At 36.7% G+C, this 25,836-nt stretch overlaps 1 protein-coding gene across 2 annotated transcripts in view; it reads left to right on the top strand.

Moving 5' to 3' along the window:
• Window positions 1-25,836, top strand: part of SLC41A2 (solute carrier family 41 member 2) — a 116,175-nt gene that overhangs the window by 37,704 nt on the left and 52,635 nt on the right. For both annotated transcript variants that reach the window (XM_007096464.3, XM_015543971.2), the window contains 4 exons: window positions 2,216-2,323; window positions 14,258-14,329; window positions 16,512-16,656; window positions 20,831-20,977. In XM_007096464.3, coding sequence (XP_007096526.1) covers window positions 2,216-2,323; window positions 14,258-14,329; window positions 16,512-16,656; window positions 20,831-20,977 — 472 coding nt within the window. The remainder of the gene's footprint in view (window positions 1-2,215; window positions 2,324-14,257; window positions 14,330-16,511; window positions 16,657-20,830; window positions 20,978-25,836) is intronic.

Below are 25,836 nucleotides of genomic sequence, written 5' to 3'. Positions count from 1 at the left end.
TGCTTAACTGACTGAGCCACCCAGGTGCCCCTCAATAATGTCCCTATTTTAGATGAAGAAAGTAAAGCATAATTTTGCCCAAGTTACATAGTACAAGTCGTTGACTCAGAATTTCAACCCAGGTATCTGAAGCCTTCCCTTTGACTAAAGTTCTGCACAACTTCTTACTAACCTCATCATATATCCTAAGTGCTGTCTCTGGACACTCCAGGGTTGCTGTGGGATTTTTAAAAAAATTTAAAGGAAACACAGTGACATCTCTTGGACACTTTACAGACTCAAGGTGGTTTAATACTTCAACATTACATCACACAACATTTATCTTGATGACTAGATTTTCAGTGGTGCTGTGAAAAAAAGCAAGTGTCACACAAAAACCAATCCAGAACAAGAAATGAAGGTGGTAGTTTCCAATTCCAAGGTTTGAGAAGTCATGCAGTGACCCACAGGGACACACACCCAATTAATAAGTAATTATGATGGTATAACATAAAATATTATTTTTTCAATATAATTGTATTATTTCTACAAATGGCTAGTAAATTGTTAGGAGGTAAATATTCACTAAGTTTTTTGGACCAACTACTTAATAAATAGGACTGTTGGGTATTTCTTTTGGCCTAAGGGTACCATGAAAACTGAGAAAGTTTGGGAACTTCTAGACACATGCCTCTTCAGGTGTAAGGAAAAGAATGTAGAATTTATTTGGCATGGGATAGGAAATCAATCGTTGCTCGTTCTTATTATATCAATGCTAAGGTGTTAGTGACTTCATAGGGTTTCTCGTGGGAGTATTTGATTTGAATTGAACTTGGAAAGGGTGGGAGTAACCAAAAGAAGTATATCCCAGTAGATAGAATCTGTGATGACGTGAAGGAACTAGACTGATAGAGATATTCGGATAGTATTCTGGTGTTTCCAAAATTAAGTCATATAGGTAGGTATCTTAAAATTATGACCTAGGTAAAATGTGCTCCTGAATTATGTCCGATTTTTTAAGAATGGTACCTATCATAGGTTTGTTGTAGCTTAAATGAGTAAGCCTAAGGAACAGTGTCTGGGCACATAACAAGCCATCAGTGAATGTCAAATATTGTTTTTGTTTTTTCAGTCCGTAAAGTCTCTGAGTGCTACAGTCACCTCTTAATAGCATTAGTAAAATAGCAGATTGTGCTATTAAGGGATTTGTGTGGGGTTTTTTTTTCCACTTTATAAAGTACTTTATTTTTTTTATTTTTATTTATTTTTTTAACGTTTATTTATCTTTGAGACAGAGAGAGACAGAGCATGAATGGGGGAGGGTCAGAGAAAGGGAGACACAGAATCAGAAGCAGGCTCCAGGCTCTGAGCTGTCAGCACAGAGCCCGACTCGGGGCTCGAACTCACAGACCGTGAGATCATGACCTGAGCCGAAGTCGGCCGCTTAACCAACTGAGCCACCCAGGTGCCCCTATAAAGTGCTTTAATATGTACTTTCATTAACATGGTATTTTTGCAAGGGCTAGACAGGGCAGAGTAGAAATTGAAATCCAAAGACACATGACTCATCCAAGATTATGTGGCTAGATTATGACAGATCCATGCCTAGAACCACAAATTTTCTAATTTCCAACTTAGTGCTTTTTAAATGATATTATGCTCTCTTGTCTCACACCCTAAAATGGGTACCACAACATGGGATGACTCAGAACTCCTGACGTCCAGTCTAGGTCTCGTCTTCTGGCCTTGGGAAAATCATTGAACTTCTCTGAATCTTTATTTCTTCAACTGTGAAATTAGATAATAATATTGCTGTAATTTTCCTGTGGAGTTGTTGTAGTTAGTGTTGGAACCAAGATTCAAATCCAGATGTTCTGGTTCTTGAGTCTGTTCTCTTAACTACTGGTTACACTGACTCTTGTCCTCATTAAGGGATAAAGCAAAATGTAAGGGCATCAGACTTGTGTGGCAAGCTGGAGTTATTTGGGGATGTAGTGACTGCATCGACTATCATTCCCAATTTAACCAAATCTTCTAAAGCAACTCAAGGCTCCAGAGCTCTGGAGAATAGGGTTAAGCTAAATGTTCACTCATTAAATGACTTGTGTTTTCATTCAATATGTGGATGCAACATTGGGAAAGATGGCTGAGGTTTTTAGAAATGTCCTTTATCTAAAGTGTTTTTGACAGGGTGTCAGAAAATTCTGTTTGTTTTGTTTTTGTTTTTTTCTTGCAGCACTGGGAGGTGTTCAAAAAGGTAACAGAAGTTTTCATTTTAGTTCCTGCACTTCTTGGTCTCAAAGGAAACTTGGAAATGACATTGGCATCCAGATTATCCACTGCAGTAAGTTTTTTCCTACTTCTAAGTATATATATTACCTATGCTGTTTCTTTCAGTGAAGGAGAATTTGTACCAGGAAAATTTTTTTTCCTCTATCTGATAAATTTCTGGACCTCAGGGATATGATAAGTGGTAATGCCTGATATGATACCCTGAAAGTTATCTGGGTTGGCTAATTTGCAAATTATAGACCTTCATTTATCCTGAGGTAGTATACTTGCCTCATTTTACTCCAGGGCATTCTGGCAATTATCATCAGTGCTTCAGACATGGGACAAATCAGATATTGAGATTCTTTATGATTCAAAGGTTGGTTGATTGGTATTTATACCTTTTGTGATTATAAAAGTAATACAAACTTATTGCAAAAACTGAAGAAAAGGGAAAGATTATAAAGAAGAAAATTTAAAACCACCTAGACATAGTCATATATAAATATTTTGGTATAGATCCATCTATACTTATACATCATTAGGTATATCCGAGTAGATACATACTGTATATTCTAAAAAAGAACAGTAATCATATATTTTGTCTCTTAAAATCTATGATATCCATTTTAAGATATATGCTGATCATCTTTCCACCTCAATGAATATACACCTATGTCATTTTTATTGGCTATGTACTTTTCTGTTATATAGCTCTCCTATAGTTTAGTCTAGCATCTATTTTTGGATATATAGTCTCTTTCTGATGTTTTGCTATTATAAACAATGTTATAATGAATAATTTTATACAGACAGTTTTGCATTCTTTTATTTCTTTGGGGCAATTTTAGGATTGTAATTAAACTGTTGAGAAAAAAAAAGGCATTCTTTCAAGGCCTTAGCTACATATGCTAAATTGTCATCCAGAAACGTTAAACATTTAAAAAAACACTGCCACTAACAGGGTTCTGATTTAATTTTAGAAGCCTAAAAGGGCATTACTTTCTCACTGTAACATTTGTTGGAGTTTCACCATCATGCAACCAAATTATTTTGTTTAAAATCACATAACTAGTGAGGTTCATTTCAGTGAACCATCTACCCGTTTAATGTTAGTCAAAAATTAAGCCTTCAAAAGGTGTTACTAATTGCATTGCCTTTAGTATATGAAGTTGGGTTTGTTTGTTTGTTTGTTTGTTTGTTTAAAGATGCTACAGCAGGGGCGCCTGGGTGGCTCAGTCGGTTAAGCGGCCGACTTCGGCTCAGGTCATGATCTCGCAGTCCGTGAGTTGGAGCCCCGCGTTGGGCTCTGTGGTGACAGCTCAGAGCCTGGAGCCTGTTTCAGATTCTGTGTCTCCCTCTCTCTAACCCTCCCCTGTTCATGCTCTGTCTCTCCCTGTCTCAAAAAATGAGTAAACGTTAAAAAAAAAAATTAAAAAAAAAAAAAGCTACAGCAAATGAACCCATCTATGAACTAGGGGGAAAATTTTGTGTATCTAAAGCCTGAACAACTGTGTTGGTGATGGGAGTACTCTCTCCTGTTCCTTCCCTTCCCCCATTTCTCCCCCAGGCAACTGTAAGTTCCCTAAGATTTCCTGAGTAAAACAGATGCTTGGAAAGGAGATAAATGGATGGCATTAAATAATGTTTTATTAACATTATTGGCTTGCTCAGTTAAGAGAAAGTGCTGCATATGCCCTATGGAACCTTCTAAGCTCCCTGTTATATATGAAAGGTCATATAGCTAAACTCTGCCCAGGACCATAATGAAATATTGGGTATTAGTGTGCTCTCATCATGTGCCAGGACTGTACTAACTGCCTACAAGGGTATCTTATAGCAACCCTATGAGATAAACACTATTATTCCTGTTTATAGAGGAGGAACTGAGGCTTAGAACAGTTGAGTAACTTTCCTGAAGACACAGAGCTAGAATATAATGGAATACCTCACATTCCAGAACATTCCCTTTTACTTGCACAGGATAACTGAGTCAAGAGTTTTAAAACCAATAAATAACCTCAGTAACAAACACCTGATAGTCTCCTCTGCATTGTAAGGATGCTCTCCTGAGGGCTTGGTCTTAGCACCAATATACCATATTTTTTGTTACTTAATATTTTAAAACTTTGATATTTATTATTTCTCTTAATGTTTTAATTTTAGAGAGAGAGAGAAAACATGCGTGCACAAGTTGGGGAGGTGCAGAGAGAGAGAATCTTAAGCCATGCTGAGCATGGAGCCCAATGCGGGGCTCGTTCCCATGACTCTGAGATCATGACCTGAGCTGAATTTAAGAGTTGGATGCTTAACCGACTGAACCACCCAGGCACCCATGTTATTTTTTTTAAAGTATTAAAGATACAGTCCTGTTACTTATTTCCGTAATTAGTTGGTGAGCTAGAAACGTCTAGGGGTATCAGCCAGTCAGATACTAAACAGACCTTGGTAGATTTGTTTGGGCAAATTCACTTTAGTCTATAATTTTTCATATCATCATTATAATGATTGAATATTAAAGGAACTGGAGAATAATAGAAATGAAGCCTCTTTGGACTGGAACATAAAAGTATAAAGTGACCTTGGAACATCTTGTGGTGGCAGAAGGTAAAATGCTAACCAAAAATAATTGGGGGGAGTACCTTGGTGTTAGCTGAATATTGATTTTCACACTTGGAATGTGTGTCCATTATACCTCTAGCTTTTGTCTTAAAAAAAAAACTTTTATGTAATTTTACCAATGTTTTAAGAGTTAGTGAAATTATATACACGTGGTCCGTCTGCCAGCTTTTCCCAGTGATCTACATTTGCATCATGTTTTAAGAACCGGTAGGTCAGCAAGGTAGAACTCAATCCAAGAGGCTTGTTGGCAAGACAGGGGAATAAAGAAGAGGTCTTGAAAAACAGAACTGGCAACAGTTAAAGGAAAAGAAAATCGTTACAATGAGAGTTAAAAGGTAGCTCTAGTTTCATTTTGTTGGAAAATGAACTTTGCTCTGATAAATATAGTTAGGCACCCAAACTTTTAAGCAACTTGATAACTTAGCCCAGAAAACTGAAATTTTGGCTAGCTTATCTCAAAGAAAATATTTCTAAAAGCAACATTCTTGAGCACTCTCCAGTATTTGTTTAGATTCAGATAATAGCTTAAATGTCACTCCATTTTGAAGTAGGCCATGCTGTGGAGAATCTGCTTAAAAAGGAATTTGCTGCAAATTAATTTCTGTGTAATTTGGTCACATATTACCATTAATACTGCCTAAAGGTGAATTTAATCTTAATCTTTTAATTTGAACTTTAGTTTTTTTGTTGTTGTGGCATTTATATTTTATGGTAGATACTTCCATCAAAAGTCTGGTTACATTTATTTGTTCATATTTAAGAGAGTGGAACTCCAAAGCTGATTAGAAGCAGAGTCCATGGGAGGAGAGTATCAACCAATGTCTTCGCTGAGTGAGCTAGCTGCACCTTTCTTTGGGGGGGTAGGGCTGCAGTTGATGTCTTCCACAGATCAGGAATTTTGTCACTGATTGTAAGATATTTGAGTTGCAAAATGAAGAGATTACCTAGTTCTCTAAGTAATGAAAATACCATAAACTAGATGAGTATACCATGTTATCATAGCTTGAAGCCATGAGTTACTACTTTTCCATCTACTAATGTGTTTTACTTTTATTCTTTATTTTTATTTTTTTGGTCAAAAAATGTTAATAGCAACTTTATTCATAATGGCTCTAAACTGGAAGCAACACAGATGTACTTTTATTTTTTGAGGCTAAGAATTTGAGATAGGCATGGCCTAGTCAGTGTTAAAGGCCAGAGGCAGGACTGTCGATACGTTAGATCAGTGGTTCTCAAAGTTAGCAACTTTGGTTAGCAACTTGTTGGAAATGCAAAATGTTGGCTCCACCCAGAAGCTGCTGAACCAGAAGCTCTGGGGGTTGGTTCAGCAATCTGTATTTTAACCAGCGATTCTGATATACATCAAAGTTTGAGAACAACACTGCGTTAATGAAGAGCATAGAGGCCAATGGGCCTGGGATCAAGTGGGAGAAAGGAAAAGTAACAGGGTGTGAGATCACCTTGTGGGCCTTTGTAAGGACTTTGCCGACTGTGGGAAATGGGAAGCCATTGGAAGGTTTTAAACAGAGGAGTGCTATGATATGATAGATATTTCAACAGATTATTTTGACTGTTGTGTTGAGACAGAGCTATAAAGGGCCAAGGACTAAAACAGAGACAAGTTAAAAGTCTGTTGCCATAATACAGGCTGGAGGCGATGCTGGCTTGGATCAGGGTGGTAGCAGTGGATATAGTGAGACATAGTTGGAGTCCAGAACTAATTTTCAGAGAGAAATGACAGAATTGGCTGATGGATTAGCTGAAATTAAGTACTGGGAGTAGTCACTCGAAATTTTCTCAGGATTTGAGAGATGGAAAATTCGTAGATGGAAAAGTAGTAACTCATGGCATCAAACTATGATAACATGGTATATTTACCTAGTTTATGGTGTTTTCAGTTGCTCAGAGAAGTTGATCTCAAGTGGTAGGGGGAGTGTGTTACCATTCTTACAGAATGCTAGAGAATCATTGCCAGCTATATTCCAATCCTGATACTCCATCAACTGTTAAAGCCACTCTAGGTTAAAGCCTTCTTGAAAGCAGAGTACCCAAAGCCTCACCTTTGATAGACTCTTCACTGACTATTCTCTACTTAAAATTTTTATTACTCTTGACTTTGAGACCCCACACTGCGGTGTGGACTCTTTCCACTTCTTTCATGGCATCTTCTTAGTCTATTTTTTTTGGTTTCTTTTTCTTTGCTCATCTTCTTGATTTGAGGTTTTCCTGAAATATTAGTCCCTTGTTTTTGCGTTTCTGTCAATAAGTTCATGTATGCCACCCCTGCCCATACATTGCTGACTCTCAGATCTGTACCTCCAGCCTCTTTCCTGATCACTACAGCTGAATTTTCAATTGTCTGTACCCTCACTACATTCAAAAGTAAACTCATTACCTTCTCTTGCTCCAACTGTGCTTTCTGTATTTCTTATCAGTTTATTAACATTACCAATCACTATCCCTCTTCTATCCAGTTAATGTCTAGGCTGTCCATTCAACCTATGAAATCCCTCTCCCCTTCCCTTTATGCCCCACCTGCCACTACCTTAATTCAGTTGTCAATTGTCTCTAAGTGGGACTGTTGTGGCAGATTCCTACCTGAACTCCCTGGTTCCAGGGTAAAAAGTCAATGATTTTTGTTTGTTTGTTTGTTTAACTTAAAACAAGTACTATTTGAAAGTCAGCCTTTTCATCTATGGTCAAAAAATAATTCTTTTAAAAATTTAACAATTTTCTTGTGTAGTATTTATTTTCAGTTATAAAAGTAGGAGTAAGGGGCACCTGGGTGGCTCAGTCCTTCGAGTGTCCAACTTCAGCTCAGGTCATGATCCCACAGTTCGTGAGTTTGAGCCCCACATCAGGCTCTGTGCTGACAGCTCAGATCCTGGAACCTGCTTCGGATCTGTGTCTCCCTCTCTCTGCCCCTAAGCCACTCACATTCTGTCTTTGTCTCTCTCAAAAAAAGTAAACATAAAAATAAATAAATAAATAAATAAATAAATAAATAAATAAATAAAAGTAGGAGTAAAAATCATTATAGCTATGGCAGGCAAGTCTGTGATTACTTTAATCTTTTTGCTCCATTAAAGAGTCTTTTCTCATTTTTATCATTGTCTGCCGGAGAATCAGGATAAATGAACTTATAGGATTATAAGGAAAGCTTTGTGTAAGTATAAAGATAGAGAACCTAAAACATAAGATATCATATAGAGCCTACTCACTCAATTGTTGAAGGGCAGTTGTCTTTAAAACTTGTTATTATAGGGGCGCCCGGGTGGCTCAGTCAGTTGAGTGTCCGACTTCGGCTCAGGTCACGATCTCACAGTTAGTGAGTTTGAGCCCCACGTCGGGCTCTGTGCTGACAGCTCAGAGCCTGGAGCCTGCTTCGGATTCTGTCTCTCCCTCTCTCTCTGCCCCATCCCCACTCATGCTGTGTCTCTCTCTGTCTTAAAAATAAGTAAAACATTAAAAAAAAATTAAAAAAAACCTTGTTATTCTATAAAGGTAAAGGTTAAATGTTACCAGATAAAAAGATAATTTCAATAAAAAGGTTTTCTATTTTAACAAGGGAGATATAATAATGATGAATTCAAATCAACTTTATCATGCCCTCTTACCTGAGTCAAAATTTGTCTCTAAATTATAATGATTAACTTGAATAATTTTTCCTGGATTTTTATCTTTTCAACAGTAGATATATATTATGGTAGATAATTGTTGTGGATATATAACAGTAGTATATAATTAGAAAACAATCCCAAGCACAGTGGTTCTATAAATTGTTTAAATTCTGTTACCTGAGGTCTAAAATTTTCTGCTTCTGGATGCTAGATATAACAGTCAAAAATGGCATCCACTGTCTTAAAGACAATGTATATGTTTTTAAAGCTTATAAATCTATTTTCCAGGAGCAAATTGCCAAGAACCGTTCGATTAGTATTTTCCCACTCTAGACAAAACTGATTTCTGTTGCCTTAAACCTCTCAGGAAACTCCTTTGATTTTCTGAAATTATTTTGTAACATTTTAGCTTTTTAATTCATTAATTCAAAAAATATTTCTGAGCCCTTACGGTATGCCAAGTGTTAGTGTGTGCTAGGGAATCATCAATAAATAAAACAGAAAATATTCCTGCTCTCACTGAGCTTACATCCCAGTGTAAAAGGATATGAAGAAGCTGGCAAAACCTTTCCCTGATAACTATAAGTTAGATTTCCCATTCAAATTGTAAAACTTCTAAAATAAAGAAAAATTAAATCCCAAATAATGATATTAATAACTCTGGCATAACTTTGATATAGTTGCAGTCTCAGTATTCTTTCCTAAATTTGACATAATTCTAAATTTTACAGGTTCTTGTCAGAAAACCGGATTGTTAGATACAAACAAAACTTGCATATTCCTACTGGTCTCAATTTTAGAGTATGTTTCTTTACATTATTTTTTAAAATGTTTATTTCTTTATTTTGAGAGAGAGAGAGAGAGAATGAGCAGAGGAGGGGCAGAGAGAGAGGGAAAGAGAGAGAATCCCAAGCAGGCTCTGTGCTCTCAGCACAGAGCCCAACATGGGACTCGAACTCATGAACCGTGAGATCACGACGTGAGCTGAAATCAAGAGCTAGATGCTTAATCGACTGAGCCACGTAGGCACCCCTAGAGTATGTTTCTTAAGTTATAAATACCAATCCATAGCCATAGGTTTGTGGAGTGTACTACTTATGTATAACTTAAACTGTTTCAGTCATCGAGATTTTTAACTCCCCCCTTTCTTTGAAGCTTTATTGAGGTATAATTGACACAAACCGACTACACAAATCCAAAGTTTACAGTTTGATGAGCTTCAATACGTAGTGTGTACATGTGAAACCATTACTGCATTCAAGATTATGAGCATAGGCTTCACCCCTGCACATTCAGGAAGATATATTAGGGTGTGTGTGTACATATATGTGTTTTACCATATTATGTTTTATGAAATGTTTCAAACATGTAAAAGTATGTAATATGGTTTCTAATTCCATATAACGGCAGAATGAAATAGTGAGTGACCCTTCCCAGAGAATAACAATTAGAAAACCTAGACAAACTATATGAAGGCAATAGAAAGTAATTAAAAGCAGGTAGAAACGAGAGGTCACCCTTAAAGGACCATGTCTGCAATGAGTAAGCATTGCAAAGTTTGTAGCTTTTTTTTTTTTTTTGCCTGAGGGAGTTTCCCCAGTCCCTGGATCTCATGTGGCAGAAACCCCACAGTCTTACCAGTTTGAGGTGACAGAGGTCAGGAAGTCTAACAAAAAAGGAAAAACAAAACACACAACTAAATAGAAGCATGAGAGGGGCCTGTTCTTGAAAGACAAATACACTGGTTAAGATTTGTGAGTTTTTTTGCTTTTGTTGGTCAAATGCCTTTTGTGACTTGTGCGTAGGTATAGTGGCAGAAAGCTGAAGTTTTATTGTCTTGAATTATTAGATAACAGAGCTTGGAGCTGACAGAGCAGGTAGAAATTTATGGGGAAATCCCAGCAGCAATAGAACTGTAGAAAGGATGAGCCCCAAAATCTGGGCATAAGTTCTGCTTAAATCTTTGGCTGACAAATTAAACTACACAGGTGCAGGGGAGAGAGAGAGTGCGTGTGCACGTGCACAAGCATGAGCAGGGGAGGGGCAGGGAGAGAGGGGACAGAGAATCCCAAGCAGGCTTTGTGCTGTCATCACAGAGTCTGATGTGGGGCTCGAACTCATGACTGTGAGATCATGACCTGAGCCAAAGTCAAAGAATTAGTCACTTAACTGACTGAACAAGCCAGGTGCCCCTGGAGCACATATTTAATATATATATATTTAAGACTAATACTTCAGTGGAGACTTTCGGTACCCTTGTTTCATCTATTTACATATTAAATATATTTTTTTCCAATACCAAGTATAGTAACTATATTTGTAAATCTGTACTTTCAAGGTCATTCCAACCTACTTTTATCTTTGGTCCCAGTAAATTTTAAAGCCTATCTGTAATTCATGTGCTTCAGGGTCAGAAAAGTAACATATACATCTATGGAGAAAAAGGTGTAGGGATTATAAAAAGTAGGAATTGCAGGCTCAAGCTAAGGCATTTAGATTAAAAACATTAATGGGGCGCTTGGGTGGCTCAGTCGGTTAAAGCATCAGACTTCGGCTCAGGTCATGATCTCACAGTTCGTGAGTTAGAGCCCCGCATCAGGCTCTGTGCTGACAGCTCAGAGCCTGGAGCCTGCTTCGGATTCTGTGTCTCCCTCTCTCTCTGCTCATTCCCCGCTCATACTCTGTCTCTGTCTCTCTCTCTGTCAAAAATAAACATTAAAAAAAAAAAAATTTAAAACCACAGTGTTGGCCAAAACATCTTCAGGCTCTGGACACCTCAGCTGTCTTTCCTTAAAAATTAACTAGTGTCGGGGCCCCTGGGTGGCTCTGTCGGTTGAGCGTCCGACTTCAGCTCAGGTCATGATCTCACGGTCCGTGAGTTTGAGCCCCATGTTGGGCTCTGTGCTGACAGCTCAGAGCCTGGAGCCTGCTTCGGCTTCTGTGTCACCCTCTCTCTCTCTGCACCTCCCCCGCTTGCACTCTGTCTCTCTCTCTCTCAAAAATAAACATTAAAAAAAAAATTAGTGTCTGGGGTGCCTGGGTGGCTCAGTCGGCTAAGCGTCCGACTTCAGCTCAGGTCACGATCTCACAGTTCGTGGGTTCGAGCCCCGCGTCGGGCTCTGTGCTGACAGCTCAGAGCCTGGAGCCTGTTTCAGATTCTGTGTCTCCCTCTCTCTCTGACCCTCCCCCGTTCATGCTCTATCTCTCTCTGTCTCAAAAATAAATAAACGTTAAAAAAAAAAATTAAAAAAAAAATTAGTGTCTTTGCAAAAATATTGGCCAGGTTGTATATAAATATTAAAATATTTAAAACACATAAAATATATATATTTAAAATATATAAAATACATATCAATTTAAAAATATTAACCCAGGTCATATAGAAGTCTTTATCAGATCATATTCCACTATATCACATTCTTAGTTCTCAGATTTTCTAGCCAGGATATTCAGGTCAGCTAATTGAATAAAAGTACGTCTAGCAAAAGCCTTTAAACAGACACTTTGTGATTCTTCCTCTCTACTCTGGAAAAATGTAGATGATTCGTGCTGATCCTAGGCCACTGGCCAGTATCTTAGGTCAGCCCAATTCTTGGACAGCACAGGTCAATTTTCAGTTTCCTGCCAAACTCCCACCTCTGCTCCAATGCACGCCCGCACCATAAGTATTTTCCCTACATGGTTAAATTTGGATCAACATTTCTCTCTCTCTGTCTTTTTTTTATCCTTCTAAAAATCTTTGCTTTATAATTAAAAACAAAAAAAGGTGATTTTTATTTGTGAATATATTCTGCTTTATTTCACATAATACATTGTGATTTCTCATTATAAATTGTATTTCATAAAATGTGAAATATATTTTATTTCACATCATACATTAACTTGTTATTTATGTTAGACTAAAAGAACTATAGATTTAGAGGCTTATAGATCTGGAAGGGACTTAGAAATTGTGATCTTCATCATTTACAAAACAGAGCAATTGAATAGCGTGACATTGTTCTATCAGTATGGGTTTGCTCACTAGAACCGCCAAGGTGTATATTGGAATTTATAGAGAGCAATAAGGAATTTAATAGAGCAATTTGGGCTTACACAAATGGGGGAGAAGGAGAGATCTGTGATGGAAGGGTCGGAGAAATCACCTGAAGCACTGGAGAAGAGGAAGAAAGCTATGGGTGTATTGCAGTGTAGACATCTGGATGCCTACCGTATGTCTGACCACCAAGACCTTACAGAAATAGTGGCCTCGGTTTCACTTCTGCCTTCCAAATCTTAGGCAAACTCCTGTCACTGGCAGACTGTAACCTGCAGCTCTAGGGGAGAGGATTTTGAGGAAGGTAGCTTCAGGCTTTAGCAGGAACTGTGGCAATGGTACAAGTGAATCTGGCACAGTAGCATACCTAATCCATAGCACTCATTCATTCTGTGACTCCCCTTTCTTGACCTTTTCCTAGACCTTAGTGTATGTGTGTCTCTACCTCTCCTGATTATCAAGTAATCCTGGAGTCTTCACATCTTCTACTTTTTCATGGAATCATTTTAGATTGCTTCTCATACCTATAGACTTTTTTTCTAAAAGTTACTAAAACTAACACTAATTTCTGTCATGCCTATTTCCTGAATATTAAACCCTAAGCGGATTTCACTCTTTAAACACTACCTCTGCCTCATTACTCACTGGAGGAAAGACTCAGGTTGTTAGAGCTACAAACACAAATTTCATGAATAATGTAGATTTCCAGGCTTAGGAAAGAAATCTGCAAATAAAGGCAGCATGAATAATTATACTGAAAAACTGAGAAATCTTAATATTTGCATTGCTGGGTACTTTGGGACTAGATCCCAGAAGGAGGTTGGAGAATAGAATCTGTTTTCCAAATTGATAGTGGAAACGTTGATGTAGCACTTAATCTTCTGGTCTGAAGCCAGTGAGCTAAACTCTACTGATAAATAACAATCCTTATGTATCTCCTACCTTACCCGTTCACTTAACCTTCCATGACCAAGCAGATGATGAATAATTGAAACCCAACTTGGTATGTTTTTTTTTTTTTTTAATAAACATTGTTCACTGCTTTCCAAATGATTGCATTAGAAAAACTCGACAGATTTGGATATACGTGTTTTGAGTCCTAAATGGTTGAGAAGTAATGATTTAGCATATAGAGCAATTGAATAATATTTTTTTAGAGGGTATTCTTCCACTTAGCAGAAAGATACATAAATTTTAATAGTGAAATACACAATGAAAATTTATATGTGAACTGAATGAATTTTTTATTGCTAAGAGTTTTAGTCATGGCTCAAATATAAATTATGTACATATAAATGACTTATTTAATCCTGGGTTTTCTGGTCACTAATTCTTCAAATTAGACTAGTTTCATGATGTGGAATAAAATGCTAGCAGCTCAGAATTATGTGATTATTCCTATTGGGCTTCAGTACATAAAATTTGGCATGTTAGGATGACATTTGATGATGTTGTAAACAGTGGGCAAATGGATAGTATTAACTGGCCCGCTAGTTCTTGTGGGCTAGTAGTTAAATTTTAAAAAAGTGTTTTTTTTTTCCCTAAACGTATTGGGCAAGCTAAATGTGAGATTCAAGGCTGGTAGTGAAATCAGATTTATATTAAGTAAAAATGTGAGTTCATCAGATTTACTAAAGAATTATCTTTGGCTTAAGATTTCATACGCTGCTAAAACAGAGTTAAAAGCATATGATTAGTCAGTGATATGTGAAAGTATCTATCTTAACAGGTAAATATCGGGAAGATGGATTCACCCATTGAAAAGTGGAACCTAATAATTGGCAACTTGGCTTTAAAGCAGGTAAGTGATGCAGATATTTGCCTATGGATCTTGGGTTTATACATCTTGGGTGTTACCTGTAAGAATGGAATAAATATTAGTGCTATAAAAACTACCATTTGATTGTTTCAGGGGGCTTGGGGCACCTGAGTGACTCAGTCGGTTGAGCGTCCGACTTTGGCTCAGGTCATGATCTCACGGTCCGTGAGTTCGAGCCCCGTGTCAGCTGTGCTGACAGCTCAGAGCCTGAAGCCTGCTTCGGATTCTATGTCTCCTCTCTCTCTGCCCCTCCCCCTGTTCATGCTCTGTCTCTCTCTGTCTCAAAAGTAAATAAACATTAAAAAAATTTTTTTAATTGTTTCAGGGGGCTCAAAACAATTTAGTACAATGAAAAAGTGATAGAGTAAATGGATACCCATGACTGCTGAAAAGTTTTCTTTCTCTAGAAATTGATCAGGTTCTTCCAAATTTGAAAAACATGTAATTAAAATATAATATATATATATATATATATATATATATATAAATTTTTAATCATAAGTGTGTAAGAGAGCCAGAATTTGAGTACTTGAGTTAATAGCTGTACAAATAAATATTTAGCACGTCATTGCTTAGGTACTTTTTTTTCTACTTTTTTAAAAGTAAATCTTTTTAAATTAAACTTAACCCTTTTATGTATTATGGTTATATATTTATTTAAACTGAGTTTTTCTTAATCTGTTAATGTTACTCGAGCTCATCTAAATGAACACATTAAATTGTCAGTTACATATACACTAAATCATGGATTATATATGGATTATTTACAGCTCCTTCTGATCTCAGGTGAATGTCTCTTCATCTTCCACTACTTCCTACTATGCCCAAGACACAGGACTGCAGCCTCTAGTAACTCTCCAGCAAGTGGGCTTAGGGAACACTCACTATTTTAATGTTAGCTCAATTAGGACATCACGTTGAGAGGCATGGTTGCAGAAAAGTAATTTCATGTAATGTATTTCAAAGACATAGAAATAAAATGATCTTTGGAATGTGGGCTTAAAAGAAATATTTGTCTCGCTGCTTCTAAGATCACAGGATTCGAAATAAGAAAATCTGTGATTTAATCTGAGCTCTAACGTTAACCAGATGCATAAGCTTTGTTAATTTACTTAACTTTTCTGGGCTTCCTGGCCCCCTTCTTTTAAACCATGGTATTGCATTAGAGATGTCTGTGATCTTTTCTAGCTTGAACTTGTAGGAACCTAGGCAGGGTTAATAATCAAAATATTTAACAACAAGTAAGCTACTATAAATTAATACGTAAATTAAAAGTTGAAAGTATATTGCATTTTAGTCTTTTAATATTCTGAACTCTTACTAAGTAAGAGTGGTAGTATAAATTATTCGTCGCATCATTCTCATAACTTCTATCTCAGCTTAATTTTTCCTTCTGTTCTTTGTACCCTTCCCTTGTCATCCTCCTTCCCTGCAGCTGTTGGTCAGGATGGGAGCCAGAGATGGCTCTGGATTCCAGTACATGGACTGGCTTCAGAGAGTCTGTGAGCACCTAGAAATTCTTCTCAAATATTGAGCACAACTGTGTTTTCATAGAGAAGAGAATCTTTACAAAGATTCTTTAAATGTCTCTTTAAAAAATAGATAAGAGCTGGGGGAGAACAAGGAATAAATCTATTTTGAGTACTGTGTATCCCAAGACCCAGGATAGCGCGCCTCCTACGTGGTAGATTCTAAATAAGTACTTGCTGGGTGAATGAATTTAAATAACTTGCCACAAGATTAGGTGATATAGCCAAGAGTCAGATTCTTATCATTTGATCATAAAATCCAGTCTCTTACCAGCACTGCCTCTGAAGTCAGACTTAAGTCGTGTGGATTGGGTACACGTTTCAGTTTCAGTCTTAAGGTTGGTATCTTCTTAGATGATCTGTGGATTAGACCGTCAGAGTCACTTTAGGTGCTTCATAAAAACAGATTCCTGGACCCCATTCCATACCCACTGGCACCAGATCGTGGCGGTTCGAGAACTCACTGCCTTAGGGAATATTAAAACCAAAATAGAGTGGCTTCTTCAAAAGGTAATGCGGCTCAGTGACCAGATGCAATCCTTTCTTCTGACTTTTGGTATGCATATTTACATAATGAAGTAAAAACTGGTTTTGAAATGAATAATTCAGTTGGACTTTCTAAAAAATTTTTTTAGGTTCAGGCAACAGTGGTTGGTTTTCTAGCAGCTGTGGCAGCAATTATACTGGGCTGGATTCCAGAGGGGAAATACTATCTTGACCATTCCATACTCTTGTGCTCTAGCAGTGTGGCAACTGCTTTCATTGCATCTCTTCTGCAGGGTAAGTGGCTTTAGAAATGGCTACTGTGCCGTCCTTCACTTTCAAATAATTTATTTTCCATGTCGACTGTTTTTATTGAAATGATACCTGTTCATTGTAAGAACCGCAGAGAAAAAAATTTTATTTTATTTATTTATTTATTTATTTATTTATTTATTTATTTATTTATTTTTTAACGTTTATTTATTTTTGAGACAGAGAGAGACAGAGCATGAACGGGGGAGGGTCACAGAGAGAGGGAGACACAGAATCTGAAACAGGCTCCAGGCTCTGAGCTGTCGGCACAGAGCCCGATGCGGGGCTCGAACTCACGGACCGCGAGATCGTGACCTGAGCCGAAGTCGGACACTTAACCGACCGAGCCACCCAGGCGCCCCGAGAAAAAAAATTTTAAGTTTTATTTAAGTCCCAGTTAACATACAGTGTCATATTAGTTTCAGGCGTACAATACAGTGATTCAACACTTCTGTACATTACTCGGTGCTCACCGTGATAAGTGTACTCTTAATGCCCTTCATCTGTTTCCCCCATCCTTCCACCCAACTCCATTCTGGTAACTACCACCTTGTTCCCTGTAGTTAAGAGTCCGTTTCTTGGTTTGTCTTTCTCTCTCTCTTTTCCCTATGCTCTTTTGTTTTATCTCTTAAATTCTACATGTGAGGGAAATCATACTTTGTCTTTCTCTGACTGACTCATTTAGCTTAGCATTAATACTCTCTAGCTCCATCCATGTTGCTGTGAATGGCAAGATGTCATTCTTTTTTATGGCTGAGTAATATTCCATTGTGTGTGTGTGTGTGTGTGTGTGTGTGTGTGTGTGTGTAAAGCATATATATATTTATATATATAAATATATATATATTTATATATATATAAAACATATATATGGTGTATATATATGTATACCATAATCTTCTTTCTTTATTCCTCAGTTGATTGACACTTTGGTTGTTTCCATAGTTTTGCTATTGTAGATAATGCTTCTAAAACATCAAGGTGCATGTATCCCTTTGAAGGAGGATTTTTGTATTCTTTGGGTAAATACTTAGTAGTGCAGTTGCTGGATCATAGGGTAGTTTTATTTTTAACTTTCTGAGGAACCTCCATACTGTTTTGTAGAGTGGCCACACCAGCCTGCATTCCCACCAAGAGTGCAAGAAGGAGAGAAAATTTATCTACAAACTTTTAAAATATCTTATTTCACAAATACCTATATTTGTTGTATGTAAACCTTAATGTAGAACAGGCTTTCTGAGGTTGTCTCCTGGTCTTAGGCACTCTGGTAGAGTTCCCAAATGAGATCAAGAAAATAGATAATTCATTAGTTTCTATAAATTAAATTAATTGAGAAACTCCTTTCTGGAAGTCATGCAGAGGATTTACTGGCTTGTCATTTGAGTAGCAAGGATTCCAGGAATTCTGAATTTCAAAAGCAGTCCCTCTGTTAAAATTTTTTAAAGTTTCAGATTTCAAAATTTTTTTTTTTACTAATTCTGTGGCAATACAAATATAACTGTATGCTCAGCACAGTATATTACTGGCTTTAGACTTTTAAAAAGCCAGAAAGTTTTAAAAATTAACTACATTTGGAGCACCTGGGTACCTCAGTTGGTTGAACATCCACCTGTTGATTTCAGCTCAGGTCATGATCTCACAGTTTGTGGGATCAAGTCCTGCATCAGGCTCTGAGCTGACAAAATGGAGCCTTCTTGGGCTCTCCCTCTCTCTCCCCCTCTCTCTGCCCCTCCCCCCCAAAATAAATAAACTTAAAAAAAGTTAACTACCTTAAAACTTTTCATTTGCAGTATCATTCTTTTTATTTATTAAGAACTTAAAAACTGAGAACAAACGGGGTTGATGGGGGGTGGGAGGGAGGGGAGGGTGGGTGATGGGTATTGAGGAGGGCACCTTTTGGGATGAGCACTGGGTATTGTATGGAAACCAATATGACAATAAATTTCATATATTGAAAAAAAATTAAATAAAAGAACTTAACACTAGAGAACTAGCTTATTATGAAATTATAATCATTTTTATTTTACAATTGTCATCTTCTTACCCTTATATCACCAGCAAGGTGAAAAATAGAAAATTCTCACGTCAGGTGATTATAAAACTGTTAAGCTACCTTTTTGGTTAGGTTCTGGGAATTTAGAGAATCTTACTAAGATTAAGACTTGACTTCCAAAATATTTTCAAGCATTTTGTTTTGGTACTTTTATTAAGGGTAGTTTCTTGTCTATATATAGAATTACCAGAATTCAGTGGTGTTAACACTGGCCAAAGTGGGATGAAGTTAAGCTATTGGGAAATTAATTTATGGTTAAAAGAAATTTGGGGCACCTGGGTGGCTCAGTTGGGTTAAGTGTTGGACTTCGGCTCAGGTCACGATCTCACAGTTTGTGAGTTTGAGCCCCGCAATGAGTTCTCTGCTGTCAGCACACAGACGGCTTCTGATCCTCTGTCCCCATCGCTCTCTGCCCCTTCCCCCCCTCAAAAATAAAGAAACACTAAAAAATAGTCAAAGCATTAGCTTCTTTTACCTTAAGTTCGTTTCTGTTTTCTAATCTTGCTTCATTTAGAAATAATTGTTTAAAAGCTTTCAGTAAAAACTATTGGTATTGCCTAGGATTTTCAAAATCATAAGAATTCAGACTTTTAAAATACATGTGCTTAAAGCTTGTTACTTTGAACAATGTGTGTTCTAATTTTATGATAGTTGGACATTTATATGTAGAGAGAGCAGATACTATTAACCACCTTTTGTAGGTGAGAAAACTGACTCAGGTAAGGTGACTTATCTAATTTCATCAGCTTGTTTGCAGAAAATCAGAATTAAAACCTGTTTCCTGACTCCCAGCTCTTTCTGCTGGCCCATGATGGCAAAATATTTGTTTTTAGCTGAAAAGATATGGATGGCATCCTGTCCTGGGAGAACTTTCCATGTTGATCTTTAAATGTGCTGACTTTGAAAAAAGGATTCTATGTGAGCACATCTTGTTTATTACATAATACATTTTAAAAGCTTTTCTATTGCTTTTTTTTTCTTTTTACAATGATATTATGGGAAAGGTAAGTCTATAGATTGAAAACATCTCCAGAACATAAGAGGTGAGAAATTATTTGAAGCAAGACAGAGATTCTACTTTTAATAATTGTGGCTTTATTGGGGTAGTAGAAAACATGGAACTAGAGTTACTTACAAGCTCTGTGACCTTCAACAAGAATTTAAGCTCTACTCCCAAGACCTCAGTTTTATTATCTATAAAATGAGTAATGCTAGAATAAAATCATTTTGAGTCATTTTCAGTCTAAAAATGCAGTGAGATTCTGTTGGTTTTTTTTTTTTTCCCCCTATAGCCATTTTTAGGCTTCCATACTGGTTTATGGTTAGCATATAAGTGAACTAATCTTAAATATTCTCTGCACTGCATCCTCTAAATGTTGGCATGAGAAAATCTATACAATTGAGTATGGATGTAAATGTTATCAATCCCCCTCCCCATTTCTATGATTCAAGAAAATAGATATTTAGGAGTATAAGTACACAGTCGTATTTTCATCTTCTGTTCTCTAGTTGGAAGTTCATAGACAGAAACTTTAGTTTTAAAGAATATCCTTTATAAAGACTGCTTTTTGTGTTCTGGTCTCCAGTGTTCAAATTTTAATTACTTCCCTTTTAATACTTCAACGATTTTAAATAATAAAATGAAGCAAGCATTCTGGCTACCACCATGTAGACAAAGCTGTTTTTGTTGGTCTTCTTCCCAATTGCTGTGCATATAAATACGAATCACCTTTTCTTTGATATTTTCATTCCTTATTTGAGGGTTAACATAAAATCTTTGGGTTTGGTACAAATATACATTACATCTAAGACATACATGTTATTAAATTTGAAACTTCAGCTTGAATGTTATTTTACAGTAGCTTTTCAGTTCTCTAAATGTTACACTGAACTTCTCAAATCTTCTATGATCCCTACTTGGAATTTGTTGAAAGGCATTTGCCAGAGCATTAGAGTAAAATGTTTTGTTTGCTTTAGTCAGCTTATCTAAGCAGTCTAACTGGAAATGATGTACTCACTGTTTGTCTAGCTTTTATATTTCAGTATTTAGGGGATTGATTTTCTCTAAATCATAGCATAAAAAGTAATGAGTTTTCTTTCTTCCAGGAATAATAATGGTTGGGGTTATTGTTGGTTCAAAGAAGACTGGCATAAATCCTGATAACGTTGCTACCCCCATTGCTGCTAGTTTTGGTGACCTCATAACTCTTGCCATATTAGCTTGGATAAGTCAGGGTTTGTACTCCTGTCTGGGTAAGTTGACTTGATATTAAATATAATGTGCTATTCAGAGTCTCTTTAAATAAGTAATTGTTGCAACAATGCTGTGAACCCCTGGTGGCCTTCACCTGCAGTAGAACTCTGGTTGAGACTGATTAGAACAATAACTGCCATTTGTTGTATACCTACTATGTGTTGTGGTTCTCATATATTTCTTTTCTCACATTTTTTCCCTCTTTTTCTGGAGTTTAAAACTCTGTAAGATAAGGATTATCATCTCTAATTTCAGATGAGAAAATTGTGGATCGTAGAGGCTATTCACGTTACTCCCTACTGGTAGGAAAGTTGACCACGGGCCTAGTATTCTATGAATTCTGCCCTTTCGCTAAGTGTGTAGACAGTGAGGAGTCAACCCTCAGTATTCTGATATATGCATTGTACTAGTGTCCCAGGGCATAAGGTTAGAACAGTGCTTGAAATTTAGTGATTGTCCCCACCCCCCCATCAGAAACCAACATGGCAATTACTAACAACTAAAAAGTCACCATGAAAATGAGCCTGAATGCTGTGTGAAGTTGGAGACATCTTATATAAGATTCCTGATAATAGTAATAGATTACATATGGAATCTAATGAATCCTTTTAATGCAAATTTGTACTTCGGGATTATTGTTAATGTAAATGAATATGATTTGTGAGCACTGGTTTAGTGCTAAAAGTTGTTTATGGTTTTATTTTTAGATGCCAAATTGAAAAAAGTAAAAGAGAGTAGAAACCCACAGAATTCTACAAGAAAAAAAAAAAGATAGTTTATAAGCTGAACCAGAAGCAAACATTTATTCATATATCCTCATATGATCCATGAATTCTATACAGTTTATGGTATAAGTCTAAAGTACCTTTGGTTTGAAGAAGTAAGGATCTCATGTATGTTTTTGAACTAAAGAAAAGACTTTATTTAACCTAACAAAAGCAGGCGTTTTACTACTTTTGGAGATACTAAGGGAAGCTTTGTTTAGTATATAAAATTACCTTAAATTATTTAATGAGTGGCATGAAATTAGTCAATAAAACATGATGTATATGTTCAAGGAAGAGTCTTCTCATTTAGAAGATGACGTGTGTCCATTTGATGTAAGGTAGAAGACAATAAATGATCAATGACCTCCATGTAAGATCTTGTTCCCATAGGTCTTGGGTTTTCATTATTGTGAAATATGCAAGGAATGACGTGTGTGCAAGTGTGCTCAGGGTAATTAATGTTCAATCCTTCTTTCTCCCAGTCAAATAAAGTACAGAAAATGAGTAATGTTATTAAAAGGATAATCTTCTTTAGTTCATATTGTTGGAGTGATAACTGGTCATATTTTTCTCTATTATACAGTTTAGAAATTCATACTGAAGTCAAGGATTGAAACACTAGCTTTGGCTAGTTTTAGAGAACGTGACTTAATGTTCTTCACCTACCTTCTCTATTAGACTCCTTCACCCATTCACAGGCAGGTAGCTGGACGACTTGGAGGCCTCACCTCCCTGAAGGAACAGATTAACTGCATTGGGGAAGGAGGCGGTCATCAATAGGCTGGATCCCAAAAGAAAAAGGAGATGAATTAGGCATGGCTAGTGCCCCTTTCCCTAGTCTTACCAATTAGACCAGTCTCTCCCACTGTGAGGAGGAGGTAAGAGAAAGGAAAGGGGAAGCACAAGGGGGTAAAGGGTTTCTTAGTATTATTCCATAGGTCTTGCCAAGACCCTTGAGGGTGGGGTGGGGATGGGGCTGGAAGGTTGGTAGTGGTTCTTGGATGGGTTCCCTTATATACACAAAAAGAAAGGTACGTTATTTTCAGACTTGGAAACCTAAATTAACATGAAGTCAGTTGTAACACATTTCCCAGCTGCTGGTATCTCCTCAATCGAAGTCCCAGTAGTAAGAAAATAAGCAAGAGAATGCTATTGAAGAATGTCATAACAAATATTACAATTGTTACAGTGATACAGACTTAACATTATGATATTGCAGAAGATAAATCAACTTTTGGGGAAAGTAATGTGTACTGACTTAAAATAAAGTGTGTGTGTGTGTTTTTAAATCACTCGAGTGATGAACTTCTTACAAAAGACTTAATCATGTGTTACTATCTAAAGCTTTCACTATTTTGAGGGTTGTGTGTGATACATTAGTAGTTTAGATGAATAAAAAAAAGGAAAATAGAATGATTTCTATTTTGAGAAGTAATTTTATTGTTAAACATTGCTTAGGCTTTTCTGGGCCTTTACTTGTCTTGTGAAAGTTAGCTGAAAGTAATTCAAGATGAATTAATCAAAATAGGTTCTTTACATTTTACCTGTCACTTATTTCCCTAAAGTGCTATATATATATATATATATATATATATCTCATGATATATATATGATATATATCATGATATATATATATGATATATATATATAATTTTTTTTTTTTGATGGGCTGCTGATTGATTCCATAGTTGATTTAACAGTGAAGGGTTTTTCTGGGGTCAGTGTTGGATTATAACATGTCTACATTGTGAGCACTAGGGGGCATCATAAGATCATTATAGTATTTGTGGTATTCAGGATATAAAGATTAGGAACAGTCTCGTTTAAATTCTGAGGCCCCATTCATCCTGCTGAGATACCTGATTCTTGGAAACAAAGTTTAATTCTTGAGCTACATTGGAAACACTTAGCAGTCTTTAGAGATAAGAGGATTTCATGGCAGCCCTGGGCTTCTGTTACGAATAGAGGCCATGGGTTCCATAGGTCCCAAAGAACTGACTGGGCTGTGAAAAAAGCCTGAGTTAGTTCCCCACCTCTAATTTTGGATACTTAGAAATGACTTTGAACAGCTCCCCTCTTGTCTTGTTTGTTTTGATGCATGTACTGAAGCTCATTCTACATTAATTCAATGTGTTACTTTTCCTTTGGTCCTGATAAAATTTGCTGATTTTTGATGTTCGAAGTAAAGACGGGATTTTCCCTCTTTTTACTGCTCCAGTTCTCCCCTAAAAGGACAAAATGAGCCCAGAGCTTTGTTTGTTCCTATTGACTTTATTTTGTATAGTCACCTAAGTTTTTGCTGCTCATTTAACAAAGTTGAAATTTTATGTTAGCCTGGTGTTTAGGCCTCTGGGAGTCAGCAGAAACTTTCCTGTGATTGTTACTCCTGCCAGACTCAGCCAGTACCAATTCTTATACACTGTCCATGATTTTTCTCTTTTCTTTCTTACATCGTTCCCTTTCCCTCCGTTAAGGCCAGTCAGTTTTCATTTTTCAATGCTAAATTCATACGTGTCCCTAATGTTAACTGATCTTTTCCTCCTCTGGATTCCTGTAGCATTACACTGATACTTCTAACATTCTTTGCATTTTATGGATCATTATAGCTTTTTGTGCATATGGTATTAAGGAAATATTGGAAGAATATCTTGCCTTAGCAGAAAGTATCAGGGGGATTAATATCCCTAAGGAAAAAATTTAAATGGCAGAAAATGGCTAGGAAAGATCTCGAAATGGAAGAGAAAATAGAAAGTTAGTTTAGAAAGTAATCTAAGCTCTGGACTATGATATGCTTTGGTATGACTTGCTGAGAAAATATAAAGGTATTTATTCATTCACACAGTAATGTTTGAATAATAGTAACTTTTGAAAGCTATTAAAAGAATAATGTTAGGCCAGTAACTGAAACGTCTATACACAGTGATTGTTGCCCTCTCTTTCTTGTTTGCATACTTTTAAGAGGATTTTAAAAATGTTTATCAGTTGTTTATAACTGTATGGCTATCTAATTCTTGTATGTACGTGATTTTACTGATTTGAGAAACTGTCAACTTTTCTTCTTTAGACAAGATTTGAGCACAATGTTGACTGATTTCTCATTCTCTGAGGTTAACTTTTAAAAGATGGCTTAGTTGGAGCCATAAGGACAATAACAGTCAACCTCAGGTTGCTTCAGTCTGGAAGCTAACAGGGATGCCAGCTAGTTATTTACAAGACGTTCTAGAATATCATGGCCTTGCTATGAGTGGTGATATGAGTAGAATCTAAATCTGTCTTGCCTGTCACTCTTCTTCAGGTATTTTCAGCACCGTCTTGGTTTAGAATGATTACTGGAAGGTCAAGTTAGTGAGAAAATTCTGATAGTTAGTTATAACAGGGCATTTAAAAAATCAGCAACTTACAGAGCCCATTGCTTTGTTGCTCACGCAGAAACAGGTGCCATATAAAAATGTCACTCAGAGCAGTTACATATTTCAAAAAAATTTAGGGTAAGAATAATGGATGTTATTAATGAAGTTACGTAACAGTAGTTGCAAAATGCCACCAACAGTCTAATAAAAGGTGAAAGCCATGAGTCCAAAAGGTGGCTGTTATGGTTGGTAGTTCAGTGTTACAGCAATTTGAACCACTTGAGCTGTGTTCATCCCTACTTTTCCCTGGTCAACTTATATCACAGGGTCAATACTAATGCACACAGACATTTATTGGGCTTCAAATTCTGTAGAGCTTTATCTGAACACCTGTGTTCATTTCCTATTGCTTCTGGAACAAATTACCGCCAACTCTGTGGCTTAAAATAACAGAAATCAATTTTCTCACAGTTCTGGAGGCCAGCAGTCTAACATGACTCACACAGGGCCAAAATCAAGGTGTCCGCAGGGCTGGTTACTTCTGGAGATTTTGGGGGGAAATTCCTTTGCTTGTCTCTGATCTTCTGGCATTTTGGGTTCACCCTAATAATCCAGAATAACTTGTGCATTTCAAAACACTTGACTTAATCACATCTGCAAAGCCTCTTTTGCCCTATAAGGTAATATCCATAGGTTCTAGGTTTAGGATGTGGATTTCAGCCAACTAAAACACCCATTGTG

Source organism: Panthera tigris, chromosome B4 (genome assembly GCF_018350195.1).
Source record: "Panthera tigris isolate Pti1 chromosome B4, P.tigris_Pti1_mat1.1, whole genome shotgun sequence".
Classification (NCBI taxonomy): domain Eukaryota; kingdom Metazoa; phylum Chordata; class Mammalia; order Carnivora; family Felidae; genus Panthera; species Panthera tigris.
This window is presented reverse-complemented; position numbering and strand designations above follow the sequence as displayed.